At 37.6% G+C, this 20,096-nt stretch overlaps 1 protein-coding gene and 1 pseudogene across 1 annotated transcript; both read right to left on the reverse strand.

The window, feature by feature from the left end:
* Positions 1–5,546: 5,546 nt before the first annotated feature.
* Positions 5,547–16,594, reverse strand: LOC137748821 (K(+) efflux antiporter 4-like; annotated as a pseudogene).
* A 1,247-nt stretch (positions 16,595–17,841) lies between these two features.
* LOC137746510 (uncharacterized) lies at positions 17,842–19,574 on the reverse strand. The gene is made up of 2 exons (XM_068486534.1): positions 19,263–19,574; positions 17,842–19,183 (listed from the first exon to the last, which is right to left on the reverse strand). Exons 1-2 carry the CDS (start codon positions 19,478–19,480, stop codon positions 17,911–17,913), a joined length of 1,491 nt encoding a protein of 496 aa, XP_068342635.1. The 5' UTR covers positions 19,481–19,574; the 3' UTR covers positions 17,842–17,910.
* Positions 19,575–20,096: the final 522 nt, after the last annotated feature.

Consider the following 20,096-nt stretch of genomic DNA (forward strand, 5'->3'; position numbering starts at 1 on the left):
GGAATACTACTAACCGTATTATTTATCAAAGTATATTACATCTATATTTCTCTCTATAGATGATTGCATGAATTAATTAAAGGGGTGTGCTATCCACACACCCCTTGTTAATTTTCATCCTTTCACTTGTTTTTAATTTAGTTGATCCGACGGCCACAAATTAATAAAGTGTGTTTGAAGTAAGAAGGGTGTGTGGATAGCATACCTCTTAATTAAATCGAATATAGCTAAACCATTTATGGGTTTTTCCACTAGGTTTAGATTAATCCAGGGCCTAATTAAGTATTGGTGAGCAAATTTAAATGACAAACGATTTCAAGATTGATCTTTCTACCAGAGGTGATCAGTGATCTCATCCACCAATTATTAACAAAGTTTGATTTCTTTATGCCAATTTGGCTGGGTAATTATAGTAATATTAATGCACAACCATAACCTGCACAAATGATTGGTGACAAAAAAGTGTACACAACTGGAGTTATATCAACTGAACAAATACATTTTCTTAGTGGTATATGTCATAACATTTTTTCACAAGCTCCCCCAATTTTTGGTCATGGTACGTACCATCGAGTGACGAAATCAACAATTAAATTTTACATTTAGAAATCTAATGATTTTTATAAGCATTAGGTTTTGCATAAAACACATACCATTGAGTTGTACGTATTATAGTCAGACGTTCTATGGGCTCGTTTGAAAGTGTTTTTCCAATGGCGGAAAGCGCTTTTGATAAAAATGCTTTTAGAATCAATCCTTAGTAAAATGATAAGTAAATCATGGAAAAAAAAAAACTTTATTGCTCCATGCAAGAAGCACATACATTTCCTTTTGCAGGAAGCATCTTAAGTGCTTTTGGGACCGAAATTTTTTTCTCTAAAAACCTTTTAGTCATTTCAGAAGGATCTCCAAACAAGCCCTAAAGCTCTTACAATATGTTTTGAAAGAGAGAGAAACTAATACATGCATGTCTACGTAAAAATATTAGGGTTTTCGGAACGTTATAATTGCTCTTTTCTTTCCGGGTAAAAGAAAATTAGCTAGTTAAACAGCAGTTAAGAATCTGCCCTCCAATTTTATCAAAAAATAGGAACCACATACTTTTCAACGACAAGCTTTACTTGTATGTAGCATAGCTAAGCAAGGGATGCATTATTTTGTCCTAGCCAAGGATAGAGTGGGGGACTACGAGTCTACTACTGCACCAGAATACTGAAATATTATAAATTTGAGTCAATTGGGACAATTTATAATAAATATCCTGAACAATTGGCTGGACGTACCCCCAGTGGTAAATTTCTAGGTCCAAGATACTGTACTAGAACAGTGAAGATTGTGCAGGAAAACTTAATCATGTATGCTAGATACAGGAGAACAATTTCGCTGAGATGAGTGTACTGTTATCGTACGTGTTAGCTGATAATATAACGTCACGTGGAAATAAACTCACAAATAAAATTACACAATTAGAACTGACCATCGTTGGTGGTGTATTCGTGCCACAAGTCTCACTAGGCTCTTACAATATTCTGTAATTTCCATGTAATCTCACTAGGCTCTTACAATATTCTGTAATTTCCATGTAATCTCATCCTTACAATTAATGTACTGGCTGCTCCATCACAAAAAGGTTCTTCACTATTAATCAAGTCAATGTAATATAAATTAATGAGGAAACTGATGCATCAGTCGAAATTCAACCCTAATATTATGTGAAATAAAATACACACTGTATGCTAGGAAACAGAAAGCAAACTTCTGAAATCAGGAAAACCATGGACTCAAAAGTTTTGACATCACAAAACTTTCCCAACACCCCAAGACATCTGTGTGAAAGTTTGAATTTTTCAGAAGTCTAACCTCAGCCTAGTAAACACTTCAATATCTTGACCAATTAAGAATATTTCTCCAAATTAATCTCTTGTTTTATTATTTTCTGATGGGGATCCAAAATCTTGGATTGTTCTTCTTTCCCTGTCTTGACTGGCATGTTGCACAATCTATATAGATTTTGAGAGACAAAGAAAATCCATTTTCCATATGAAGATGACAAAGACAAACAAAGTTCTTGTTAATTTGTGTGACCACAAAGCTTGCACATATATATTTGTATGTATTCTCTTTTTCTTAAAGATAAGGAAGAAAGAAGCTAGTCCACATGCTCAAAAGAAAACCTAGCTACTATATCCTTGCATTGGCTTATCAAAATTATTGTCATTCCTATTGGCAATCGATTTTGGGTAAAACTTCTTCTTTAGATATTCCCATTATGCTATAGCACTCATCACTTAAGTTACGTAGCTACGGCATATATAATCACTGTTTTAATTGAAGTTTCTACCGTATCTTTACATATCAAAGGAGATATTCATATCATCCTAACGCACTATATTCATGGTTACACTGAAGATTTTGTCCACTCCCTTGATCAACATATATGTCTCTATATGTTTTAATCTTTAAATAAATAAATTTATACCTAGTTTTTTAGTTTGTAATCTAGCTTTCTCCTCGACCTTCTGTGGGGAACTTTGTTTTGTTTGGTTACTTGCCTGTACAGGATACTGGGTCCTTAATAGTACAACTGAATTAATACCATGTCCCTTGATATCCAGATCTTTCTGTCTTGATGTCTATATTTCTAAAGGTATTTGTCTTGCTTGGTTGAATACAATCTATCACATTTATAATCTCTTTTAAATTACAGTGACATTTCAACAAACTTCTTTTGTCTTGTTTAATCCCTGTAACTATCTATGTGGTGTCAAATTGTTAGGAGCCTTATTTACACAATCATCAAAAACTCACATATCCACTTTATTGTCACGTGAATCATGTGGAGGATACGAATTTGTTTCTTGTATCAGACACAACCCTCATTATCCTTTCCATTATTTTCATATCTATATACACGACACATCTAATTATGTCAATTTGTTTATTTATTAATCTTGTTTTGAACCCATGATTAATAAACTAAGGATCCGTCTGATAACCTCATCGTTTTTCAGCTTTTAGTTCCCGCTTTAAGTACTTCAAATACGAGGAAATTACATAGGAGAAAATAGGGGTGAAGAAGATTGATATTGGAAGGAGGGAAGAAAAGAAGAATAATGAACCGAAACAAAATCTTATAAACAACTTAAAATAGCTTTTGGTTTTTAGTTTTTGTTTTATGTTCTTATCCTTATATATTTCATCGACATCTGTCTCATCATCCAACCTTTTTTTTCATGCATTTCTCCGCTCTAATATAAAAATAAAAATTAAAAACGAAATTGTTATTAAAAGGAGCCCTAAGAATGTGAGGTATGAAGCCAAGACGAAGGAAAAAATCTTATGACAACTAGCAAGCTTTATTTATAGCCGATAGCATATGACATCACCAAGGGGACAAATAAAGACAGAATTCTCCGTAGAAGCATCATCATATGTTTTGCAAAACTATAGTGTATATATATACATATACATGTTTTATAAAGAAAAGCTAAAGAATATATATATATATATACATATATGTATGTTAATTATGTGATGGTGATCATCATCCTCTTAATCACAATTAATTAAGGCTGGCTTAATAAACTAGTGAACAATCTTTATCAGTAGAACGTGGATTAACCCACTATATTAGTGAACTGATGGAGAAATTGCCTTGGTTTCTTTGTCTTTAGTCGTTTCATGATTTGTTTTCTTACCATCCATGGATTGATTAATACGCTACTGCAGCGTTCACACATTACAAAAAATAGTAAAGATACGATTTAAATTTTTTCTTTTATTGATTAGTCATTAATTTCACCTACTTAATATTGTACTAAGTCACGAGGAATACATGGATGCGTGCACACACACACACACATATAATATAAACATACATATATGAACCGGAAGATGGTGGGAAATGGTTAATTTTTTGCTTTCGTGTATAAGTTGGTCAACTTAGGGTAATGCTATGATCTGTTTATTTAAACTATATTTTGTAAATCTTATAATATAGTTGTTAATGATTGAATTATTATTTAAGTATTGTTTAACGTATTTAATTTCAACTAATGGCTACATCATATAATTTACAAATATGGTTTAAAAAGTTTATCTACCTAACACTACTCGTCAACTTAAAGATCAGAAACCTACAATTATTGGTATCATCTTGATAGTACACGTTTCTATTGGTAGTAACATATATGGGTTAAGCTGTTGGGTTTGTTACATATTAGTTAGTATAAATAAGTGGTTGGTAGAATAAGGATTTGTTTTAATGGTTGTTTATCAATAATAAAAGATACTTTACTGTACATTGAGTGAAGTTGAAGAGAGGTTCCTAACAATTGTCAGCCAGGTTTCACTTTATCTTTCTCTGTGTTTCTGCCTATTTTCATATTCGCATTTGTTGATAGTTGAAGATTAATACGGCGTGAAGGTCGGATGTGTTGCGAAACTCTAGTTTTCTCCAGCTTTTGCTCCAATTTATTTACAAGATTGATTGCTTTACAACTTAAAACTTTAGGATTCCAGTACCGGATTGGTTAACCGCTTATTTTTTATGTTTTAAGTTTCACATTTCGAACTAATGGACTTCTAAAAACGGTGGTACTGTACATTAAATAATTAACAGTCAATTAATGAGATCAAAGTTTTTTTGGGTCAAACAATAGATTTTGTTAGATTAGCTACCGACGAGATTTGAACTCACACCGTCATGCAATAGCTCAATACCTTTTCACCACTGTGGTAAAGGGCCACTCACTAAATGAGATCAAAGTTGAATAAGTGAGATTTTCAGAAACGACCATCTTTTCAGCTTAAAGGACGGACGTTTCAAGTTTTAAGATCTCTGCATGGTATATGACTAACAGTTTTGGCTTCAAATCAAATGAGTAGGAGTAATTAAGCAAGAAAAAAAGAAGTGAAGAGATGGATCCCATAACAAAAGAAACAAAACTAGTCATGACTTTACGAATGTATTTCACATTTTAAGCCTTCACTTTCAGGTTTCAAAGGTTGGAGAGATTTTTGTCTTGCAACTAAGACAAGTCTAGTGACGTTTTTTGTTCAACAAACACTTGTCACACGATGGATTGATGACAAGATAATCTCTCTCCAACTCATTTAACAAACACTTGTCATGTGGTGAATGGATGACAAGATAATCTCTCTCCAGCCGTTGTGTACTCTTTTATGCATCAATAGAATTTGTCTACCTAAAACGAGAATATGTCTCCAGCCGTGTTGAGGAAAGTACAAATGACATAGTTTTTACACATTTTCCAATCAAATTAGCCAAAGAAAACACAATCCCAAGAACCCAAAATTAAGAAAAAGAAAACTGTGGTATCATTATAAGAACAAATCCATGATACATTTGAGTTTGGGTACATCACTGATTCTAAACTAGGGAAGAAAAAATATACAAGAAAAAGGGCAAAACAAAACCAAAAATTATCAACCTCAACGGAGAAGGGGGGAGGGATCGATTTAAAATTACAAAATGAACACTATTTCACAAAGAATAGAATTTTCTCGCGCTGGCCATCGGGCGTGCTCTCATTTTCCCGGTCTCAATTGGCATTACGATTCACTCTTGCTATATCATATGATGCATGGAAAGTTTCACTTGAGGAGCTTTACAGTTTAGAAACTTTTCAGTCAGTCGACCGACCTCCTTTGCACCCTTCAATACTAACAACCCCATCAGGTGAAGGCTGTAAAGTGCATTTTCTGGTTCATTGTTCGTTTAATATTATAAATCATGAGATCCCTGGAGCATGATAGCAAGACGCTTAGCGCTGTCTGAGCGAAAACCATCTCCTTTAAATCCATTCTGGGAGGAGAAAATCATATTCAATTTACACTTGCTTCATGCGGAAGAAATGTAAAGTGGACAGATATTTGCATGGTGAAATTTATCAAGTAAACATTCAAGTGCAGATGATTACCTCGCTCAAGCTATCAAGGGAGAACCACCGCAGCAACACCTCAAGATGGACAACAGCAGGAATTATCTTGAAAAGCAATGGCGTAGTGACCTGCACCATTAGATTACAAAAATAAATATTCATTTGAACAGGCCATGCATCTCAAACTGAGACGCAATTAACATTTGAGATGTCTCACATACCAGACTAGGAGCTGTTGTGCCTAGAAGCAATATATATAATTTACCCTGCAAAAGTGATAAACCTTCAGTTCCAATTTCACCTTTACACTAAGCTTAAGTTAAATCCCGAGATTAGGTGGTGTCTGTAAGGAAGTTAACTTTTATAAAATTTCTTAGGAATGCAATTTATAGGTGAAGCACTCACCTCAACTAGATGAAGATTAGAGGCACGGCTTAGAAGAACAAAAGCAAATTCTCCGATTTGCGTAAGAGACATCCCAACCTACGCATATGGGATAACCCAAGGCCCCGCCGTCAATAAAATGCACGAAATAAATATAAAGCTGTGTTAACAGTGTTGAAATCTTACAAGAAGGGAAGTCTTGTTATTGTATCAAAATCCCTTGACCACGCTACCAACAACTACAGTTTTTACAATGATTACCAATATAACGGCTGCTAACAAAATATCAACATGATTCCAAAGGAAATGAACATGTATTAACATCCCAATGCTGGCGAGAAAAAGAGCAGCAAAGAAATTGCGAATGGGTTCAACCTGAAAGATAGGGACCGCAAATAAGAGCAGAAATGTAAAATTAGAATATTGAATTGAAATATTATGACAAATTGAGGATAAAAATTCAATACTATGTACCAAAACATGTTAAATGGAGCTCACATCCTATTGTTTTAGAACTCAAGCACGGTTAAATTGTTTACTATGATAGTAGAAATCTTATGTAGGACATTTCCTAGAATCATCAATCATGAAGCATGCAAGGAGAACAATTTGTAAAGCCTGTATCAGCTATCCGTACATAACGAATAAAAAATATCTTACTTGCTCCACCGTATGCTGACCAAGACCAGTTGTTGATATCATCACTCCAGCCGCAAAGGAACCCAGTTCAAGGCTAAAACCCAGCTTATCACTCCACTGAAATGACAAAGAAAAATGCATATTATATCCATCCTTCCAGGCAGTCATTAGATAGACGTGTGGAAGCATGAAAGCATGTACTACAGACCCCCGGGGGAAGACATTTAGGGGATTAGGTATCAACTAACAAAGATGGTAACCCCAATCCCCTTACGTTCCCTCTTCCTTTGTTGATGATAGTCTGTTTCTCTTACTTACGTATATTTACTTGAATGAGTCTGTCCTATAAAACGGAAGATGTAGAAGATAGGAAATGAGACAAACAGAAATTGTTCAGCAAAAACAATCTCTAAAATTAAAGCACCAGAGTGCATTCAAATGAAGATATATCAATACCTGAGACGATAGGCTTATCATAAGTTTCAGGAACCATGGTACACAAGTACGTGCTAATATGGACAAGGTGGCCAAAAACATAAGCAAAATCACCAGCCTGTGAGAATGAACTGGTATGTAAAAAGAGACACGAGGCAGTTATAGAAACTCGAAAGTAAAATCCAGTTCACATATTCCTGTGCCCAAGAGAATGGGAACCACAGAAGTATGTATAAATTCCTTGCTCACAACCAACCCAACCACTTGTATTACTTAGTTTAACAATCACGTATGATTATTTTATTTATTAAGTACATAAAATGCTATAACAGGCCAGCAACCAGCCTTTTAAGACTGGTTGCATCTGCTCTCCTTTTCCCCCTTCTTTGGTGCTGATAACATGTGTCCAGTTGCGTATCCTTTAGGTTGAAGCCATAAACTAAACATTTGTTTGCACTCATATGATAGGATGACTTGGCATAACAGTTGCTTACGATTTATTCATGGATATTACTCCCTGAAGAATTTCACCCAGAACTGGAAGCAGAGCAAACAGCAAACCAACAGCACGTCCTAGTAGGTCACATAAGGTGAAATCATAAGCCTGAATTTCACTTATTGTTTAAATACTAATTGCTAAGTTGCAAAACCTAGCAGTGATAGATTCTGCAAAGTGAGAAATTATATCACATACCTGCAGTATAAGAGTGCCGACCACAACTTGACCATGAAGAGCACTGGTACTATTTCTTTCCATCAAGAATTTCAAAACCTGCAGACCAAAAAAAAGATGAAATAATACAAAAACTAAAGAGGTTGGTACAGGAAGATCAAGATTCAAGGATACAGAAAAACAAATGAGATTGGACTAAAGGAGAGGTAGGCAAGCTTGTTTTCCAGTATCACCCCTTGGACTATCAATTATTCCATAAAAAGTACATATAATGCTTCCTATTGAATGAGAACAAATAAATTCTATGCATACTGTGTATACAATTGTGAAGGTACTAATTTCAGAATAACATAAGCTGAAGACAACCACAACACATTTGCAAGAATTACAAAATTAAAATGGTCATGAATCCATATATTTTCCCCAAATAAAAACGTAAGGAGGGGATGAGATAATATAGAGATATCAGGGAAAAGAGAGTCAGCACTGCTGTCGAAGACAGAGAAAGAAATGCACCAATAAATACCCCTTCTGAAGGCCTCCCACCGCATAACTGGAAATAGCATGCAGCTGTCCCATTAGACATCCATTGAAGACACAGATTTATGTGGAAAGAAAGATAGTAGGAACATTCATAATATGCCGTCATTGGATGAACAAAGTCTAGATACCTTTTTCACATTAAATATGTAGAAAAAAAAATTTGAGTAACATGTAAACATACCGAGGCTGTTATTCCACACAAGCACATAAATAGGAAAATTTGCAGTAGACCTGCCAGAACAGCCACTATTTGAACAACCCGAAGCTGCAAACTTGAAAAGAAGAGAGTAGTATCATGGCCCAAATTAATAGACCAACAAAATCCGGAGGGATACTGCAACATTCAATTTACATGCCTACCTTAACAGCTAAGAACTCCAAACCCAACGCAAAAAGAAGAAAGATCACCCCAAACTGAGCCACTGTCTCAACCTACATGCATGTATTTTAATAAAGAAATAGAAGTAATGCATAGAAGATACTTTAAATATCATATGACAACATACTTGCACCATTTCACAGACAAAACTCAAGCCTCCAGGTCCAATGACAGATCCTGCTAGCAAATATCCAGTAATAACCAGTACATAAGATAGTGAGTGGTCACTTTTTCGAGAATACGAGGATCTTAAAGCAAAACAAGTCTTCAAATAGAAACTTATTATAAAAGAATGCAAAGAGCTACGATAGAGGACAGACTGGTTGTCCAGCACAGGCAAAGGCAATTCCACCACAAGTTGCAGAAACAAGGACAACTACCAGGTCCAAAACCAATCTGAACATATGAAGAGGATATATCAGCCAAAATTTTCAGTCACTCATAAATGAAAGGGTAATAATAATAAAAACGTTAGCTAACCTCAAGTTCAATTGCAGCACAGGATATTTTGACTTGCGATTGGATATAGTAAAGATATTGTCCTAATAAAAGAAATTTGAGCATACCAAAAAGTATCAACTTCGACCGCAAGACAGTGTATATATTTTCCAATGCAGCAGTATGCGAGCATCATCACCAATTGTTAAGAACATTACAATAATGTACTTTTATCCATTCTAAAAACTTTATCTGTTACCTATCTAAGTTACAATAGATAAATGCAACGTGAACTAAACAAAATTTTCTAATGACGGATAAAGACACACCTTTCGATCTATTAATGTAGGCATATCTTCTTCTCCATTCTCATTATGGAAAACATCATGAAACAGAAATGACCTAAAATAAGGCTCACAAAGATGTCAGCGAACTCACTTCAAGTATTCCTATATCCAATTACAACTTCCACAAACTTAAGTTTACATATTTGATCTCCAATCACAAGATAGAAGTAATACTTCTCCTCCTTGCTGTCATTTTCTTGGACTTGACTCTTGCAACGGTTTCCAGAACAGCCTAATAGACAAATAGTTACAGCTCTCAATCTCGGGCCAAGGATTATGCAAGACAATATTACAATATTTCAATATGGGAAATTTTGGAGTGATAAGACTATAAACATAGCATCCGGCGTACACATTTCTTTCGTTGATCAATCTAAAGCATCTTCCTTTTTTGTTAGCTCACTCTAAAGCTTGTCAAAGGTATTACTTTAAAGCGATCATCATAAGCCGGTTTTAGCAATGCCGGTTTCAAACGTTCATAAATCAGCTTCTGGGTGTACAGTACTGATCAATTGCATCGAATTACAAGCCGGTTTTTTAGCAATGCCGGTTTGTAGAGGCAAGTTCTGATAACGCTAAGAACAAACTATGAAGAAGAAATTATGAAGAACTCAAGAAAACTTTCGAAGAGAGAGAATGTAGATAGAGAAACTGTATTATCATTCTATCCAACTATTACATCATACATCCTTATAAATACAATGACACATAACTGACTTCTAGAGTTCCCAATACAATTGTGACACCTGGCAATGTAAAACAATACTAATCTTTTATCCTAACATTCCCCCTCAATGTTATGCTGGGCATTGGCTAGCATAAGATTGTGACAATGAGAACTAAACAATGGAAAACAGAGACCCTTTGTAAGAATATCAGCAAACTGTTCAGATGAGTTAACAAACTGCAACATAATGGTGCCTTGCTGCACTCTTTCCCTCACAAAATGACAGTCTATTTCTATGTGTTTAGCTTTAGAATGGAGAATGGGATTGGTTGCTAAAGCCATGGCTGATATATTGTCACAATGAAGTAAAGGAGTTGTTGAAGGAGATAAAGATAGATTCTGGAGTAACTGCTGAATCCACACAACTTCAGCACTGGTAGTTGCCATTGCGCGATATTCTGCCTCAGTTGAAGAACGACTAACTGTATACTGTTTCTTGGAACTCCAGGAAATTGGATTATCACCTAAAAACACAACAAAACCAGTGGTTGACCGTCGATCATTGGGATCCCCAGCCCAATCAGCATCTGTGTAAGCTCTTATATCCAAATTACCAGGTTGAAAACACAAACCAAGATGCAGAGAACCTTTGAGATACCGCAGTATGCGTTTGACAACAACAAAGTGACTGTCAAGAGGAGAATGCATAAACTGACATACCTGATTGACAGTTAATGCTACATCAGGGCGAGTGAAAGTCAAATACTGTAATGCCCCGACAATACTTCTATAAAGACCGGGATCATGGAATGGAGGACTACCATGATTTAAGAGCTTTTGATTTGGATGACAGGGAGTGGTACATGGCTTACTGTCAAACATATGTACCTTATGCAGCAAGTCCCTGATATATTTGGACTGATGAACTAACACTCCCTGAGGTTGATACTCAATTTGCAGCCCAAGAAAGTAGTGGAGGACCCCTAAGTCCTTCATATCGAACTCCCTGGTTAATTGACTGATCACAGACTGAACATGTACATCATCATCACCACTGAGTATAATATCATCAACATATAACAGCAACACAACAAGGGAAGGACCATCACGTTTTACATATAAGGAAGGATCGGCATAAGAGGATGTAAAGCCCAAACTGAGAAGGAAGCTCGAGAACCTTGCATTCCAAGCACGAGGGGCTTGTTTGAGGCCATACAAAGACCTTTCTAATTTGCAAACAAAATCTGGGTGATCCTTGTCAATAAACCCTTGTGGTTGAGACATATACACTTCTTCATCTAGAAAACCATGCAGAAACGCATTTTTAACATCTAACTGCTTAAGTTTCCAGCCCTTTGTTGCAGATAATGATAGCATTAACCTAACAGTAGTAGGCTTAACCACGGGGCTGAACGTTTCATAGTAATCAAGGCCGGCTTCTTGAGAGAACCCCTTGGCCACTAAACGAGCCTTATACCGAGCCACAGATCCATCAGGATTTCTTTTGACTTTATATATCCATTTGCAACCCACCAAGTTCTTATGAGATGGAAGAGGAACAAGAGTCCAAGTTTGCTGTTTAATAAGAGCATCCATCTCTTCTGTCATTGCTTGTCTCCACTGAGATGATCGAGCAGCAATACTAAAAGACTGAGGTTCCTTGACATCTTCGTGAACAACAGCAAAAAAAACCTTCTTTTTGAAAATCCCTGACTTGGACCTTGTTTGCATAGGATGAGTATTAGAACTGACTACAGAAACATGTTGCAAATCTGGAACTTGAGAACTTGTTACATCAGGATGAGATTCGGACAGCAACAATGGAGATGCAGACCGTGAAGCAGAATTGCCTCCAGTAGGACCAAGATCACCAAGTTGCTGAAAATCGGACTGAGTAACTGATGGGTGAGAAAATGATATGTGTGGAAATGGTATTGGAATAAATGGAGGATGATCAAAGGTAGTAGGAAGAGCTATTGAAACTGGAATTGATGCAGAAGAGACAGTAGGACTGAAGGATGAAGAAGACAGACCAGATGTACTAGGGAAGACAGATTCATCAAACAAAACATGCCTAGAGACAATTAGTTTATTATCTCTTATAGCATAACAAATATACCCCTTATATTGAGCAGCATACCCCAAAAATATACACATAGTGGTCTTAGGATCAAGTTTATTGGTTCTATAAGGTTTTAAGGAAGGGTAACAAGCACAACCAAAAACCCTCAAGTGATCAAGTGTAAGTGGGGATTTATACAACACTTCAAATGGAGATTGCATCTTCAACACGGAAGTAGGTAGTCTATTAACAAGATATGTACTTGTGGCACATGCATGAAACCAAAACTTAGATGAAAAAGAGGCTTTTTGAAGTAATGTAACAGCAGTTTCAACAAGATGCCTATTTTTCCTTTCGGCTAAACCATTTTGCTCAGGGGTGTATGGACAAGATTTTTGATGGACAATGCCTTTGGTGGTGAGAAAGTTTTGAAATCGAGTACTAACATATTCCCCTCCCCCATCACTTTGCAAAACTTTGACAGTTGCAGAAAAATAATTTTGAATATAGGCATGAAACTGAACAAAGATCTCAAAGACAACAGCTTTATTATTCATGGGAAAAATCCATGTATATCGTGTACATTCGTCAATAAACGACACATAATAGCTATACCCTTCTATAGACTTGGTAGGAGATGGACCCCATACATCTGTGTGAATGACCTCAAGTGGAACAAAAGATTTGGAAGCCATTACAGGAAAAAGCAACTTGGTAAACTTGCCTTGGAGACAAGCATTACAAGTTTGAGATGGGGAATTACAAGAGGAAGTAATAGCTGACTTACTAAGAGCTACGTGTAAAACAGAATTGGTGGGATGACCCAATCGACAATGCCAAAGAGAATCATTTATTTTATGTCCAAGAAAAGCTACAGGATTAGTCTTTGGTGGTTTGAGAAGTGGAAGAGGATAGACAGCTTGGTTACTCAGTCTTTGATATAGAACCTTGTTGGTGACCTTGTCATGTATACACACAGAAAACTCATCAACAATACACCTACAATTGTTGTCTTTGCATAATTGATACATAGACAGTAAGTGCTGTGACAATTGTGGAACATGTAACACAGATTTTAACTCAAGTGTATGAGAAGGAGTGGATAAGCGAGTTTGACCAATATGAGAAATTTGTAAACCTTCACCATTAGCACCAGTCACAGTTTCTGATGAAGCATATGGAGTAGCAGCTTGCAGATTTGACAAATCGGATGTCATATGATTAGTTGCTCCCGAATCCAGCAACCAATACTCGTGTGTGGGGGTTGATGGTGAGAAATTAGTGCGTGCAGTAAAAGCAGCCTGCGAACTATTGGGAGGAGGCATCATTCCATTAGGATACTGTGATGAAGACATCATAGTAGAATGCTGCACTTGAGATGAAAAAGAAGGTGAAGAGTGAGGATGGGGCTGCAACTGTGAAGAAGTCTGAGGATATGAATGCTGCGGAAACATCATAGGAGATGAGGAGAAAGTAGGCATAGACATAGATCCAGTATTGTTCCTGTTAAAGCAAGTGGCAGCTGTGTGTCCTTTTCTGTGGCAGATTTGGCAGCCATTCTGAAAACAGTTCAAAGCTACATGGCCCTTTTTATCACATATTTGACAAATCAGCAGTGGTTGAAAAGAGTGTCCCGAAGCTATTTGAGATCCAGAATTCTGAAACTGAGACTGTGACGGAAGAGAGGGTTGAGCAAAGTTTTGATGTCCAGAAGGTTGTTGAAAACCAGTGTTGAACCTTTTCCCTTTACCCTTGTTCTGATAATTAGTCCCCCTGAAATTGTTGTAAGTTCCAGAACCAGTCTGAGAAACAAAAGCAACAGGACCATTGGGAGATGGAAATGGCAATTGTTGAAACTGAGCCATTGGTGAAAATGAAGAACCACCAGTATATGGACCAGTATGAGAACCCAGATCAAAGTTTCCAGTATATGGACGAGAATTGGAAGATCCATCAGTTTCATAAGTTGTGTTGGAAGCATTAGCAAACATAGCTGCCATTAAATGTGGTTGTTTAAGACCTTCTTCCAAAGTAGACTCTTCGGCCTTCAACTGAGACCGAAGTTCCTTCAAAGAGACCAAACTTTCTCTGCCCCGAATCACAGACTTAATGGTATTGTATTCTGTAGGTAATCCTCTTAAAGCCACAATCACAATATCTTCATCAGAAATCACAACACCAGCAATCGCTAACTGATCCCTACATTCTTTAATCCTCTGCAAGTAAGCATCAATCGATTCTGACCCTTTCTTAATGTTCTGCAGATCAATCTTCATTTGAACAATACTAGTGCGAGTCATATGAGCAAATCTTTCTTTCAAATGATTCCACATATCACTGGAGCTTTGACATCCAATAACACAAGATAAAGCAGCAGTAGATAGTGTGGCAGTTATCAAGGTCATAAGAGCTTTATCATGAATAAGCCAAACTTGATAGGCATCAATCGGTGGAGAATTATTTACAATCGACTCATCATCAAACTCCAACGCAGTATATTTCTGAGGACAAGGAATGGTTCCATCAATAAATCCCATAATGCCATTCCTTTCTATTAACAAAGAAATCTGGAAATTCCAAGTAACATAATTGGAATCATCCAATTTCACAGTCACCGTGTTTCCAACACTAGATATAAGCGACGAAATTGGAGATTGAGTGAGGGCTAATTGTGCAGCCGTAACCATAATGAAAGAACAGTAATCAATTGATCAAGAAAGCAACAGAGAAACACCTCAAGAATCACGCAGCAAGAAGTACCACGAAGCAATAATTTTGATAGACAAAATCTTGCAAATATCAATACTGAGAAATCGAAAGAAAACACCTCAAGATGATCACGACGACAGCTGCAAAGATCGACGAACAAATCAATTGTTGACGACTACAGAACGAACAACCAACAAGAAGAAACTCCACCGATTTAGAGCACCAGACTACACGAATCACGGCACGGCAGTAGCTGCACAGATCGACGAACAGATCAACAGTCTCCAATGGCAGAACGAACAACCGACAAGAAGAAATGCCACCGACTTAGGGTTTGAGAAATCAACACTTCTCTGAAATTGCAAACAACCAGCAAGGATCCGATGTCGGTCACCGGAACAACCACGACCACTACGACTACGACGACGACGAGCAGAAGCACAGGAATCGTTAATCACCGGTGTTAACCATGGCAGGCGAAGATACCATGATAACGCTAAGAACAAACTATGAAGAAGAAATTATGAAGAACTCAAGAAAACTTTCGAAGAGAGAGAATGTAGATAGAGAAACTGTATTATCATTCTATCCAACTATTACATCATACATCCTTATAAATACAATGACACATAACTGACTTCTAGAGTTCCCAATACAATTGTGACACCTGGCAATGTAAAACAATACTAATCTTTTATCCTTACAAGTTCTACCCGCGAGCTCGATCATCTAAACACCACACATAACTTTGAAACCGAAAATGTCAGAGCATGTGACTGTGAGTGAGTGCCTACCTGCTGTTCGGCAACGCTACTATTGAAGCCGCTGGCATCCTCCTCTGCGCAACAATTTACACCAAATTAATATCAACTGCCATTAATTGCTCCAAATTTTCCATCCGAATTAAATTAAATTTTACATTTTTCATACTACCAAACAGACAGTATGAACAATGCATGCAAAAACGAGGAACTGAAACTTGAAAGCCGTTTAAAAAAAATCACCAAAACGAGGAAATGAAAAGCTGGGGAACTGAAAAAACCTTGGGTCTCCTCGTTCTCGGAGAACTCCCGCTCCAGAGCTCGATCAATCATGTCGGCGAAGCTATCCTCTTCCCCACCGCGAGACCAGTTCTTCGACCCGGCATTGGTCCTCCCTTCGGCCACGGCCAGAGAGTTCGACTGAGTCGACTCGGCGGACTCGGTGGGAACAGTTGCGAAAAGACAGAGAAAAAGAAAAAACAGCGCGAGAACCGTAGGCGATCGTAGCCTCATTGGAGAGTCCGCGATCCTGAGTGCGCGTAGAGTGACCCCGGCGGCCGGCGCAAGTTGGCAAATGCGACCGTCGTATTCGGTTTGCTGTGAGAGGGAAAAAGTTTCAGTTGAGTTTTTGGAGATGGAGGAGGTGATGCTAAAAGTACGAAACTGTCCTCCGTAGCAAAGGTGTGCAGTGTGGGAATCTCTCTCAGGTGTCGAATGTGTGTTGAGAGAGGAGAAGATAACTAAATCCTACGCGCCGATGTACACGCGTGATTGCACCTCCAACGCACGTGGAAATGCAATCTACGTATACATCTGCCAATGGGTCGTTAAACGGTGCTTTCCGCGCCCCTCGGAAGGCTGCAGCTGTGGGGACGGAATTGGGAGCGGCGGCCGCGCATGAGGAGCAATGCACCTCCCAACGGTCATGTGGTTAGAGTACGGTCGCAGGATGGCGTTATTCGTGCGCGCTTTGGCGCCGTCCGCGGCAGCGGGAAACTTTCTTATATTTTGCGAAGTACAAAATTAGATGGTAAGCAAATGTCAAGAAGGACAAATGAGGAGGATGATTAGTCAATTAATTGACAATTGATTCAAATTATTGATCCTTGTAGAGATGATTACTTATTTTCTTAATAAATGAATCGGAAAGCTTTATCAGTGCCTTTTTTTATCAACGATAGTTTAATGAGGTAAATTTTTAAATGTTAAAAGAGAAAGAGATCAAATATGTACCAAGGTACTTAAGTAATGTTATTTTTCATCACTGTAGTCTCGCCTGCACTTTAGCAAAGCCTCTTGAACTTGAAGATTTATTTCAATTTACTACTAGAAATTTTAAATTGCTCTAAGCTTAACTAGCTTTTTATAATGTGTTGGCAGAGTCAACATGGGGTTATTGGTAGCCCTTACCCTAACATCTTCAAAAACCCCACGTATATTTATTTGTGTATTGTATTTGGCCTCTATAATTAGTTGAGGCAAACTAAATTACAACCTCCTCTTTCTCCTGCATTTATTTTCTTCTATCATATATGTCTTCCTTTTCTCAATTCTTGTGTGGGACTCTACTGTGCGCACCATGTGCTCAATGAAATACCTTAGTTGACAAGGCTTGCCAGTGTTCAACATTACTTCACAGCATCCTGCATCAATCCTCAACAAGCCTATATAAATAATAATAGTTGTAGACATATGTTGGCAAAAATTGACAGGTGCTTACCAGATGCTCGATGAGATGGCCAAATAAAGTTTTTTTGGTTGATAATATGACCCCATTATTTAAAAATATTAAACGAGCAGCTTAGATAACTTCAGTGAATGAAGATCAATAATTAAAAAGGCTCACTCTTAGCTAATTAATCAAAAACAGGTTTGAAATAAGATATGAAGGATGGTGAAAATGTACATTCGCCGAGACTGACAGAGGCTTACAGCAAAAAGCAGAGACAAAGATTTACAATTAACAAAAGCTACAATCCAGCCAATTTTCCTAATATTGATCTGGCTAAAAAGGTTTTATTTTGCTCGACTACTTCAGTCAATGTAAGCTTGTGAGGCTTCAAGAACGGAGAACATTTGTTGACTAAGCATAACAAAAAGTTCCCAAATTTCAGAGAATTCGAAAATATTTCGGCCAATTGCTGAGCCTGGTAAACAATATGATCAACTGAACTCTGCGTTAAATGAACATTATGATTCAAAATGCTTTGGAGTAGGGTAAACAATGATTCTGTCCATACCATTTTATCGGTTATCAGATATCGGTGGCAAGGGAGACAGATGACTCTCCTCTCATCTTTTTCTCCGCACAGGAGCTTTTGACAGAAAGAAGAAGCATGAGCCAGGTGCAAACTTTCCTTGATAATCCTCGCGATCACATCACATATGGGATTATTGATGCCATCCTGTCGAAGAATCAGTGGAAATAAGAGTGCATATTCACAGGCCCTTTGATGGAGTTTGCAGTACTCCACTGTTGCAGTCACTAGCACTCGAGAAGCTTGTTCCTCGAGTACCAACAATTTGGGAAGGATGACCGAGCACAGAACCTGGCTTGCCCAAGCAAGCTCTTCTTCACTTCCGCTTGTTAGATGAGAAAGTAGAATTGAAGCAGTCTCGTCATCAGCTAACCATGGTTCAATCAGACCCAAAATCGTCAAAGAATCTCCTCTCTTGTCTAAGCAAAGTTTGCGAATTTCATTCGCTAAGCCTACAGTTTTAGAAGTTGATTGAAAATCCGCAACCTGTGCTTTCAAACTAACTGCCATCTTTTGAATTTCAGGCTCAAGATGAACACTAATTGGATCATCAATATTCATTTCCTCCAAAACATCATTCATATCCACATCTTCATCCTCTTCAACTTGACTCGACGACTCATCACTGTTTTCAGAATTACCAGTTACTGTCCTCGAATTCAATTCCTCAGGCGATACAGGAAGCCAAGGTAGAACCAACTCACCAAAAGCCCCGGAATCCTTAAGACAACCCGGCAAGGATTCAAATTCATCCTCCTCGAATTCCAAACTCAAGCCACTAATCCACTCATAACTTGAATCGGACATTCCATCGAGCAGATTGCGTGCAGCCCTCTGAACCCAAAAATCAAGCTGCTGACTTCCATCCAACACAGTCCTAGCCAGCCTCGCCAAGTCCCGACTGCAAAACCTCTGACTCTCCAAACCCAGAAACGAAAGAATCCGCGACTGAACCATGTTCGGCAGAGTCTGTATAAACATCACCCTGTTCACCAAACCTCAGAATCAGTCGCCAAACCACATAAAAATTATCGAAAAATAAAAAATGGGTTTCGACCCTTCACCTATTTGTGCTTGGAGGCCAAGCCGAAGACGAGGGAAGAGAATCGTCGGCGACTATCGAGTCCAGAGGTTTCATCAGCAACGAGAGGAAGGAGCCGGTGGTGATTGGGGTCGCCGATGACGATGAGGCGCTGAAGGATTGGTTTAGCCACGCAGAAGCTTCGGATTCGGGAGTCGGGGAGGTCAAGAAGATGTCGAAGAGTGGGACCCATTGCTCCATTTCTCCCGCTCCGGCTCTGCAACTCTCTGTTAGGTTTTGGGGGTTTTAGGAATCAAGGGGGTATTGAAAGGTTAATAAGACGCGGGAAACTCAAATGGTCGTTTTACCAAACAAATGATTAGTGTATGAGGATTTAGTTTGTACTTGTTGCCAAACACGGTCTAATTAGAACAATAATTTGAGGCTAGAATAATTTGGTTACCAACACGTGGACACGTCATGTGTAACAATTCTTATAAAAACATAAGATTTTTTTATATGATTTCCACATAAATTCACGTCAGTTCGATTCATGTGAGAGTTGCTCTAGTATTGAGTTTATCTCCTTAGTGCTTGAAATTTGCACTTTCTTGTCCAATTATTTGTGATTAACGAATTTACACAGCATAATGTCATATTCTACATCATTTTTATAATAAATAATTAAATTTCAGACCGTTCACTCATATTTCTATACTAAACAAATGAACAATTATTTGAAACTACTAATTACTTAATCATAATATAAATAACTAAATAATCTCTATTGATTTACTTTTTGTACCATGAAAATTCTGATCACAACTGCATGAATTAAAATGACTAACATGACATTGATACACAAACATTGTAACAT

This window comes from Pyrus communis, chromosome 10 (assembly GCF_963583255.1).
Source record: "Pyrus communis chromosome 10, drPyrComm1.1, whole genome shotgun sequence".
NCBI lineage: Eukaryota > Viridiplantae > Streptophyta > Magnoliopsida > Rosales > Rosaceae > Pyrus > Pyrus communis.